General features: G+C 36.6%; 1 protein-coding gene across 13 annotated transcripts in view; it reads left to right on the plus strand.

Moving 5' to 3' along the window:
- The window catches only part of HDAC9 (histone deacetylase 9), a 457,012-nt gene that overhangs the window by 326,598 nt on the left and 118,434 nt on the right, over window positions 1-11,980 (plus strand). For all 13 annotated transcript variants that reach the window (XM_015618303.1, XM_015618309.1, XM_019005657.2 and 10 more), the window contains one exon: window positions 1,851-1,900. In XM_015618303.1, the coding sequence (XP_015473789.1) occupies window positions 1,851-1,900 (50 nt within the window). The remainder of the gene's footprint in view (window positions 1-1,850; window positions 1,901-11,980) is intronic.

Consider the following 11,980-nt stretch of genomic DNA (forward strand, 5'->3'; position numbering starts at 1 on the left):
TTTTAAGCCATCATGCAATAAGAATCGAGTATTCCAGCGAGCCTCTTGATACACTGAAAAGGCTTATGTGATTGTTTTCCCCAGTTTTAGTACTACCTTCTGATTGATTTTAGTGTCCTCACCATCTGCTTTTCTGTTTTTACTTTTTGTTTATTGTTTTTAATAGTGTTTACCATGCACAATGTGCCTGGCTGCAGGGAGATAAATGAGAATTCATCTGTTGTCTCTTATGTCCCAACTCTGCCATGGAATTTAAGAAAAATTTTCTATTCATTCAATAATCTAAAAATGCCTTCTTTTATCTCAAATTACATCTTATGTTTCCATTAATGTCTCCTGGCATTTTAACAGCACTAATTTTTTTCAGTTATCTGCTAGAGACTTTTTCATCTTCCCCATAATAAAAAGTGAAAAATTGGTCCCCAGATCTGCTTAGCAAGAAATCTGGAAACTCCAGCTTGCACCTCTACTCTGACAATCTCCTGCAGCCAACATTTCCTTGCATGTCTGGGGCCATTAGGACTCACAGTATGAGAATGCTCTGCATAGCTGCTGCACCTGCATTTCCCCTGGTAGCTCCACAGGAGATTTTGTTTGGCTTCTCTCGCACACTGTTCAAACTGATCAAAGGCCTCTACTTGGATGAAAATGCATCTTGGATTTTACTCAAAGTGTAAAGCACTTTCCTCATCCCAGACCTTGCAGTCTGGTCTCTTGTACTTCAAAGATGATGGCTTATAATTGTCTTTGTGCATTTCATTGGCACCTGCTAAACATGAGTAACTGCAGCATTCGCCCCTTCCATAACAAATGGGTGACTCCTCTAGGTAACTCAAGTGATTCACTATCTAATGTTTCCTCCAGATGGCAAAGTTACAAAGCCAGTTCTGTGATATGGCAGGGGAAAAGCTTATGTTCTCTTCCACAGCTGCCTTAGGATCAGGTTACACACTGGGATAGGAACTGCATCAAATCCTGAGATCCTTACCCGGTTTTCATACTGTCATTATCAAGATAAACAGTGAGTTTAGTAGTACATTAAAGAAAAAAAAAAAAAAAAAAAAGAGAGAGAGAAAAAATAATTAAGAAAATGTGAGTATAAACATTAAGGTAAACACTATCATTAGCTAATATTTAGAGCAGATTAGCTAGAAATTAAATCCTAAAGCTTATTACGTTTTTGTTCCCTTTGGTATCATGTATTTACTGAATAATACTGAAAAAATAGTATTTCAAGTTAAGTTTAAAAAATATTAATACAATCTGATGTAATGTAAATGAAGGAAACAGCATTTTAACATAGATAGAAAAACTAAGGCTGCAATTTTCAAAGGAGAAACTCTTTTGAAGCAAAAAAGCTAAGAAATTAGTTATCAGTTTTATGTAAACTTAATGTGATTCCCTCTGTTGTCAGTGAAAAGAAACAGGTACTTCTCAAGCATAATTCATCCCATCAGTCATGTAGGCTGGATGGATGCCTCACTCCTCTAGCTGGAGAAGAAGCTGAGATGAGGAGCTTAGTACAGCTGCTTATCAGCTACAGATATCAGGATGATTAGTCACCCTAGTTCAGAGTGATTTTCTGTGGAATTTTGATCATTATATTCCTTTGAAACTACCACTTACCAGTCTTATGATCTGTCACTGTTGCATAACAGTACCTTAAATGTCCCATTGCTGATTTGATTTCTAAATATTATGATTATTTTTTGTACTATTATCTGGCATTTTCATAGTGATAAAAATACTGAAATCTGAATTACTGCAAAGAGTAAGGAAATACGGTCTAGCATTTAAATGTTTTTTTTTATAAACGATGCTTACTGCTTCTTTTTTTCTTTAATATATAGGAAACGTGTCCCAAAAACTCTTTTCCTTGTTGCCTTGTGGGGGACTTGGGGTAAGTAGATGTTTGTTTTTTCAAAAAGGTACAGCACACAGCATATGTGTTCTCTGGTTAACTCTTCAGCACTATCAGATCAAAGTCTTCAAAAGCTGATGAAAAATGTAGAGATGAAATATGAGCCATTATTGTATCAAAGACATGGAAGACAGTGCATTACAAGAGGCATATGGAACAGTTAGGAATAAATTTTGTGTAAATGTGCCCATTTCTAGTTATCCCACTTGGGGTTTTTTACATGAGGAAAGTAACATGGGCACAACAGCACAATGAGCTTTGGAGAAGCTGTTCCATGTACTGTTGAAAAGTAAATATGGCTCCACACTTCTCTGAAAGACAAAAAAGTTGCCAAAGCTAACATTTAGCATGAAAAGGGCTCACTAGCTGCTAGCCAACAACTTGGGTATTAAAGTAATAAATTATGTGAGCATTTTTATGCCTTTTTGAAATGGATTCATCCTGAAAGACAAGCTCGTATTAAGATAGTAGACAAAAAGCTATAGAAAGAAATATGTTGCAACACTAGGTAAAAGAGTAAAGATAAATTATTGAAAACCATGTAGAATTTCTATTGATACCAGTATCATGCTCCTATTAAATTGTAATGAAGATAATGCCAAGGAGAAATTATTTTTCACATAAATGAGCTTTTCACACAAAAGTATTTCACCCTTTTGGTCCAACTGGATCCATTATTTACTGTTAATGTCAAAGTGAAATGCTAATAATCTAGGGATCAGTGGGCTGGATGGTGAGGTACATCTTACTTCCCTTTTACTGTTTCTCAGTGAATTCTACGAGTATCTTCTCTGAAAAGTCTGAGCAGACATAAAGGTGTCAACTTTCAGTGCAACCTTACACAGTTTTATTTACTTTTATTCTTCACAAAGGATAAATTCCATACCATACTAGTATGCTTATATGACAGAAGAAATACTCATTTTATAAAGTTCTAACACACACACACACACACACACACACACACAAAGAAAAAATGCATTTTAACTGTGAGTATTTCGTAATTTCTGTGATTTTCTGAACTATCAGTAAAGAAAAAAAGGATCAGGAATCGTTCCAGCTCCTCCACCCTGGGCTTAGCCTGCTGGAGATCCTGCCTAAAATTTGGAAGTTGGTGGCTAGCAACGTGTCGGTTTGGAAATTTGGGCATCATTTTTGCATGTGGTTCAGCTAACATAACACATTGATATGTAGACGTGTGTGCACGTGCTCCTCTGTAAACTACTGTGAGCACACATGCACACATATATCTACACACTGGTATGTAAAAAGGGGATTTTTCACACTGCTGATGCTGAGAAAATTGAACAAAAAATTAATAAAGTTGAGAAAGGTTACTAATAAAAATTAATTAATAAAAAGGAGATCATGTAAAAGGTTTTGAAAAAAATCTTTGAGGGCCTTGGATAGTAAAATGAATATAGCATTCTTTGAAAATTAAAGGATAAGATTTTTCTATGAAACTGATTATTGTGATATTAAAAAATCATGACCAGAGATGTGCTTTGAAATCCTTCTACTAATGACAATATGTTCCATTCTAAAGCTAACACAATTCAGAATTTCTCAGTACAACTTCATTTTTTTAAGCATTTAAATTTATCTATACTTTTTTTCCCCCCAGTCTGTTTCATTTATTTCTTATTTAAATTCATGGAAATTGGATTAAAGAGCATGTTGTAGAAATGGATCTTTTATTTATTTATTTTCTAGTTGGTCTTCCTTTCTATATATTATTACTGTCAGGCTTGCTGTGGGGCTCTTTTAAAGGAATGGGTTATGACCTTTTTCAAGGTAAATAATCAGATTAGGAGCTTTCTTTCAGCGATATTTAGCTGTCGATTGGTTAAGATGATCTCCGGGAAAGGGAGCTGCTTCAAACTATGTGGAAAGCAATTCTTAAGCTGACTTTCAGAAATGATGGTGGAAAGGAACAAGAAATATTGCTACTTAGTAGCTTTCAACTTAAATGAAAGGTATAAAGCAGTAATCAGTGTAAAGCAGGAAGTGTAGTTCATGCAAAGATGTTAGGGAGGAATGGAAGAATCTTATCTTTTTTATGTTTGTTGTATATTTTTCCCTCCTTGATTGCATCATTACCTCTTTGCTACAGAATATGAGAGAGTGTTAAGAAAAAAAAATTCCATTCTTGCAGGAGACTTTACAACTGCCTTTTGAATGAGGGTTTTCGAGCTCTTTGATCCTATTGTCTTCTAGCCATACAGGACCTTGCTGTTATTATGCAGCTCTACTATTAAATAGATTTGTGGTTTGACTACTCACAATGGGGATGGGAAGCCTAGGCTCAGTTCTGTCCCCTCCCAGGCTGGATTTAGTATCAGAGACCCCATTTCTTAGTGGGTATTGCTACCACAAAGGAGATCAAATATTGTTTCTGGTCGGGGACCTCCAGTGGTGCTACTGTTGGAAAGAGCTCTGGACAAGTAAGGCTTTATTCATAAGTAGGATAAATCCCATCTACCTAAGGCTATGATCTACCTATTATATGTAATTATAAATACTGCCAGCTCCTAGTTCTGAGGCCCTGTTCCACAAAACAGCTTATATTTGATGTGAAAGAATCACTGAACAGAATGAAAACTCCTCTTGGATCAAGGAATGGAAGCTAGGACTTCCTAAACACTGAAGACATGATCACTTGATGGGCTTACATTGCTCACAAACAAAAGTCCAAAAACCTCTATAACCCTGAATTCTACTCTGTTACTGATTTTCTTTGTTCTAAAACTGCAGTCAACATCAAGGATACTCTTCTTTGGACATTATTTACAGTTACAATGAAAGTAAGTTTGTTTCAAGAATTTTGAAAAGCAAACAAGAGGCAGTCTGTGTCCATAACTAGTATTTTCTGATCCTTTTCCATCACTCCACTAAATCTTTTGTAGCAATGAAAAAAATGTAAAACTACCATTTACTCATTTTGTAAACACTTTTCATCCATATGAATTTTCTTTTAAGTAGTGCTAGGGCTTGATTATACCATTGGCTTAGTATATGTTATGCTTTCAGAAGAAATTAAATATGTTTTTTAGTTTTACAAGGAACTATGTAAGTAGTAATTAGCTCTCTTACCTAAGAGCAGAAATCTTTTTCATCTGTACAGCTAAACTGAACAGATCTCAGAAAGCAAGGAAAAAAATTGTCTAAACTAGCATCCAAAATTTGCCCATAACAAGTTTTATTTCAATGATGGTTAATATTTTATCAGAGGAATATCCAAAGTCAGGAGTATAAAATCCACTTAAGTATGGGATCTTCCTCCTGCAATAATGCTTTTTATGGTTTTTTTTTTGTTTTTTTTTTTTTAAAGCTTAGCCTTGTTCCAGAACCAACTGTTGTTAAAGAATTCTAATACCTGGGGGATGAAATTCTTTGTGTTGGAGAGAGACTAGCAGCTCTATGGCCAGCAGTTTTAATAAAAAGAGATGGTTTCTTGCAGCTGGTCAGAGGTTTGGAATGTGAAAAGTTTTCCAGGAGAGGTGGGTAGATTGCAGGTGAAGTGGCCAAATGGGGAGAATAATCACAAATTACATTTTGGTTCTGTGGATTGTCAGACCGTTCACAATTTTTCATCTGTAAACAGCCACTAGAGCTATAACTGATCATTTGACCAATGTATCCATCTATTGCAATTCCTGTCCTATTGTGCTGTGAAAATGACAATAAGAGAAGCAGAAATCTACTTTTAATGGGAGTAAGTTTCATCTCCTTGTCTCAGTCTGTCACTAAAAATAGTGATTGTTTTCTTGCCTGTTTGACCTGCTGCTGTGTGAAGAAATCTTGAAGTCATTTCTCAGCCATATTTTTTTGTCTAGTTGATAGGCAAAAAACCCCACAAAAGCAAAGAAGAGCAGGCTTTTATGATAATGTCATCATCGGCTCCCAGCTTCAAACACTTCTGCGGCTTTTGAATTGTCATTTATAACTTGGAACTGAACCGACCCATAATTCCCTTGATGCATTTAGAGAAATTGATAACAGACTGCTTCTTTTATGGCTCAGAGGAGGCAACTCCCATCACATCACTATTGGCAGTCAATATTATTTTCTGACATGGTTGTAAAAGTATAAAGGGGCTTATGGCATTTGTTTAGATGAGGAATGGGCTCTCAAGCTGTGCTGGGGTTTATGGGTCCAGATTACTGAGAAGCAAAGGGAATATGATGTTTGCAAACAGGATATGATTTTATTTAAGTTTGGGTTTCATACGTTGTTCCCTGGGGATTGTCCTGCAGACAGAAGAGAATTTCACTTTTATCATATGAAATTGGGCAGTCATCCAATCCCCCCTGCTCTCCCCCATCCTCCTCACCAAAGACACTGTTCCAAACCTGTAATGTGTAAAGTCAGAACTTTAAACTGCAAGAGGAGGAGCTGGGGGAGAACGCTGCCCTGCAAAAAAATTAGACTTTAGAAGAATTAATGTTTAGTGAGCTGAACAGAGTGGATCTTGGGCTAAATATTGAGCCACCTGAATGGCTAAGTACGGCTTGTACATATTATGGAATGTCCATTGCATTTCCTCTAATTTTGCTGTTATAGCAGTAAAACAGAGATGGTATCTTCAGCTGGGATAAGCTGGTCTTGTTTCAAAAACTGAAGTGTAACTTGGATCTTTCATATCAGAAAACAATTTGGCCTGTAATTACCAAGGGAAGAAGTTTACAGCTATTAAATCTCTCAATGTATTTAAAAAACCTACAAAACATTTGTATTTTCTGAATGTTAAATTCCTTCCTGAAATTCCTTGCTGTGGCAGCTGAAAGTGCTACTTTTTGTCCTGACCACACAAGAAGAAAAGCAATAAGAAAGGCGAGATTTTACTAATACACAAGTTTAGTAAGTCATCCAGGAAACAAATTGGGTTTTGCTGCTTCTCATTCTTCCCTTGATCTTCTCAAGTCAGTGCCCAGGAAGAATTTTCAGCCTTTATATATTAGGACTCTTCATTCCTCTTATTTTTATAAGAGCTAATGGTACCAAACTGGTTCCATTACCATGGTAAAACAGAGTAAAAATCAAGAAAATATTGGGAGCGGCTTCGCCTTCTTGTAGCAAGTTTAGGTTCCAGGCTGCCTAGGTATCTCTCCTTATACCTGCACACAAATGTGCCTATAAAGAAATTAGACTGCCTATAGTCTGGGCACTCAAATGAACCATCACCTCCACACAGATGTTAGAATTAATTTGTGCCTCTGCCCTGTATTCCAGGCTGTACCATAATAGGTATAGTCCTCTCAACAAAAAATATGTCTGTTTCCTAGTTTTGGGAAAGCAATCTGGAATTCCTAGAAGCTCATCCACTCAATATTAAGTCTTCTGTTGTGAAATCATTAATATATCATGCTGCCAATATATTCACCTAATACTTTAAATGACTTGCCTGACTCATTAACCTACTGATATCTGCTATTTACAGCATTTTGGAGCACACAGCAGAAGGCTTCATGGAGTGAACCATGTTTACCTCCTAAGCCTGTCAGCTACACCACCTGTAAAGAAACATCAAGTTTTAATCAAAACAACAGGCACATTATACTTTAATTGACATATTTTTCAGACTATTTAGGACTCACAGTTACAGTGTTGACTGTGATATTTTCTGCAGAGGTCAACAAAATGTGTGCGATCAGTAAGTCCACCTTGGTACAACCCCAAGGCAATTTAGGGCCACTGGGGATGGAACCAGAGCCAGAGCTGGAAATTTGTGTAAAGAAAAAATGAATTAGTGAATTAAGATAAAATATGCATATTTAATTGACTTGAAGTCTATAACAACATCTCTCTGAAGATTCCTTTGTCCAGCTTTATGTACTGGCATTAGAAAGCCACATGCATCATTAGAGCTGGAGCCATGGAATCACAGAATCAGTAGGGTGGGAGAGACCTTCAAGATCATCGAGTCCAACCCACCTAACACCTCAACATGGCACAGGAGTGACATATCTGGTCTTCTTTTAAACACATCCAGGGATGGTGACTCTACCACCTCCCCAGGCAGACCCTTTCAATACTTTTTAGTCATTCTACCTAAGATCAGAAAAACTGACTGTACGTGCTTGCTTTCCTTTATTGACGGAAACTTGAAACAACTAAGTTTCAAATTTTAGGCACATTGATTTTAGAAAAATCCAAAACAAAACAAAACACAAACAACAGTGTGAAAAGGTGAATCTTGATGATCACAGCAGGAATCAGCCACCCTCCCTTTACTGAGGCACACAGACTTCATCTCTGGAAGTGCATCAGTATCTCCTGGGCAGGGAGGGAATGAGACATTTAGCATATCAACACCATGACCACAAAAAAAAATTCCTTCACATTACAGGGCAGATATTTTGTCCCATTCTTCTTTCATGGCACTAAGGTGGCCCTGTGCCATCTACTACAGAGCTTTATGTTTCGGTGAGAGGTGAAACTTTATCTGAGAGACATACTTCCTTGGTATTGCTGCAGGCACATGTTCTAGAATAGTCCCAGATTGCTTTTGCTTGCAGCAGGAAAGAACAGAAAGCTCAGGTGTGGTAATCTGACAACTTGTCAAATACACAGTTTGGTCCCTCTGACAATTTTTTCCTCCCTTTTTAACAAAAGACCGTTTCCTCTTGCAACTCAACCAGATTAAATTTGTAAACAGATTTTTAAAACATACAGTGTATGGAAAACACTAAATTATTGGGAAGTTAATGAACTACTGTAAAGGCAAATCTTGAAAGGTCTTACCTAATTTTTTTCTTTTCCTAAAAACTATTGTGTTGCCAAAGGCAAACATTATGCAAAGAAGCTTCTTATTTTCCAGAACAGGAAACATTGATATAGATATAGATAGATATACACAGGTATGTTAAATGTGGAATAGTACCATATCCAATCTACTGCTGCTACTATTCACTCTTCCTGGACTTAATCACATACACACATATGGATTTGATGGTAATTCTGTAATTAAAGAAGAATTCACAATTGCACTTTAAAAACATATCACGTGTTTATTGACAGAATTTAACTCCCAGATGGAGAGAAGAGTTCTCTGAAGAGTAAATGTTCATGTATTGTTTATCCGAATAAACACAAGGTTCTAGTGTAGTCCCACGGTGGCCTCTAACATAAAGATCATCGACATCCAGGCAGAAAAATGCAATGTTATGTTTTAATGAAAATGTGTTCAGCAGTACATCATGAAACTTCAAAAATATGGCTTGAAAATTGCATAGATAAGTTGCATTTTCTGTAGCTGTATGCATTACAACAACTATACATCGTTGTATCTCCTTGTCTACAAACTCCTGGAAACTGCAAGATCAAACATAAGAAGGCAGTTGCACAAGCATTTTCACACACTAACCCATTAAATACTAAAACAAATGTCAAGTTAAATTAATAGAGTACTTAGAGCTAGGCCTGAAAGTGCAGTAACATTTTTTACAAGCATCTGGTGATACACACCACATATCTGAGACTTGAATCTGGGCCTAAGTGTTTTATTTATGAGTTTTTTCTAAAAACAAGTTCTAATCCACATCTAATCCAAGCTATCCTCCCCCCACTCCCTCTACCAATGATCCACACAACACTGTTTCACTAAGGTTTTGAGATCATTTATGGTGTCTAATGTATGCTTTATGAGACCTTAAGATTCTGGATGTCTGTAATAAAAGTTAGTTTAAGAGAGAAACCAAGTAGAACTATTTCTCTTTGAGATATTGTATTCAGGCTTCAGCTTGACTTAGCCTGATTTTTTTCTGCTTCTCATTTTGAATACAAAGCTATTTCTTTTCCAATACAGACCTCACATATTTGATTATTTTTTTACAAACTTTAAGATCAATTTTATTTTTATAGAGGGGATGCTACATTTAAGTCAGGAGATGACTACCAACATCAGTAACTCTGCTAGGCATTCAATAATTAAAAATTCAATTTTTTTACTGAATATTTTCTGAAAATTGGCTTTGATTGGATTTCCATGTTACTTCACTATTAGCAGGTAAAACTTGAAAGATGTTAAGTATTCTACATACAACTGGTTCGTGTATTACCCACATTTCTCGTTCTTGTCGAAAGCATGGAAAGAAGACTTTTGGGTCAGAATTAATAGCCTTTAAAACTATTTTTAGAAGTCCTTTTCCACAAATATTATTACTGATAAATTCTCCTACTGGAATTATTCAAACACAGAAATCAATGCAAGACTAAGGGAATTCCATGGTTTTTGTTTAAGCAATGATTTGTGATGGTCCTTTGAACTATTCATCCTGCTGGAGCCTAAAGATCACATGCCCTTCACAAATTATTTGTAAATCACACTGGTAGGCAAGAAAATACGCAAAGCTGATATTCTGGGTACTCTTTATGGTAGGCATTTTAGATCAAAACAGCTGGAAATGCCTTTGACAGAAAAAAATCTTTGATACAGCTGCAATAGCAGTAAAAATAAAGGAAGCTCACTGTACATATTTTTCCTAAAGTAGTACACTTTTACACACTTCCTGTATCTGGAATTTATGGAAAAGACGTCAGCCATGCAAACCTTTTCTCCTTTGTTCCTTAACGAGTGACATGGCTGACAGGCCATTCATTAGATGTTATTCCTTGGAGATGATGTGCACACCTTCGCTTCTTTAGTCATGGTGAGATGAAACAGCAGCTGAGAAGCACGTTGAGGACCTTTTGCTTCCTAGTGGAAATCACAGAGGTGATGAATGATCACCAGGACATCTGTAAGAGTGGGAGGTGAGAGCTATGAGCGTGACACCTGGGAAGCTGCACTGCTCATGATCAGGAGCAAAATATTACAAACTTATGTGGCAGCGTTAGCTGGCACCAACCATCCCTAGGAATGACAGGCTCCTTGTTGGAAGTGATACCGAAATGGCACACAATTTTTAGAGACTGAAACACTTCAGGAAAATATTTAATTTCTCTTTTCAAGCCAGTATATTAAAAAAAGAACAGAGATGGAAACATGTTTGCTCTGGCATAAGTGAAAGAGGGTGAGACTCTGAATGCTTTTGAAGTTAAAACACAGGAATCCTCTATGAAATAGCTGAATTTTACTAAATTTCAACATCACTGAGGAGGTCAGTATTCTCCAGCATTATTTATCACAGATTCTTATTATTTACTTCATATAGCTACACTACTGTGAGCTGAGCAGATTTCATTTACTTTTCAGTATTGGAACCACTTATATCAAAGGACAAAATTCTTTTTAACGTAATTGTTTTTCTAGATTTGGCTTGAAATGTATCAATTTGAAATGCATACTTAACTAACTTCCATGTAAGAACAGTTGAGCCCAATCTCTACTCTTTAAAGAAAGGGCAAAGAATCCTTTCAAACTACTGTAAAGAACTTCTTGTTGTCCAGAATATGGGACACATAGAATAAAATGACCACTATCCAAGGAGCACCACAGGTCAAAGCCTCCATGAACAACTCGATGACAGATTGCATTTTTGACCTGTTGTCAGAAAATAAGTATCCCTTTTGGGGATGTGTGGCATCTCTAAGAGAACTGGCTTTGATTTTAATGATGGCAACAACTGTGCAGAGAATCCGAAGCAGAATGCAAAATTCAGTGTATTTTTTATTCCTCTTAGGAGTAAAATTAGAATTCCACTGCAGAAAATGAATTTACATTAAATCACAAATTGTGTGCTTGTGGGTGGGAGGAGGAGTGGGGAGAGAAAGTTCTAGGATGCTTTGAATTCATCCCAAAGCAGTAGCTCAGGCTGCCTTTGATATTGTCATATAGTTATCAGTGGGGATGTATTCAAGGCAACTTCAGAGTTTACAATAATTTAGGACAGATAATTAACTCGCACAGGGTGTAAATAACTGGAAGATTTGTCAGATTGCGAGCAGCATCTCTGCTCAGCAGAGCTGTGATACAATGACCACTTGGCAGATCCCAGGAGATTTCTGGAAAAAAAGAGGACTGAAATAGAGAATGAGGAATAAAGAAGGGTTGTAGCCAGGAAGGACAGGTAAAACAAAAGCAGTTGTAAAGTACAAATGCTTTAGCATTATCACACT

The sequence above is a fragment of the Parus major genome, chromosome 2, assembly GCF_001522545.3.
Source record: "Parus major isolate Abel chromosome 2, Parus_major1.1, whole genome shotgun sequence".
Lineage (NCBI taxonomy): Eukaryota > Metazoa > Chordata > Aves > Passeriformes > Paridae > Parus > Parus major.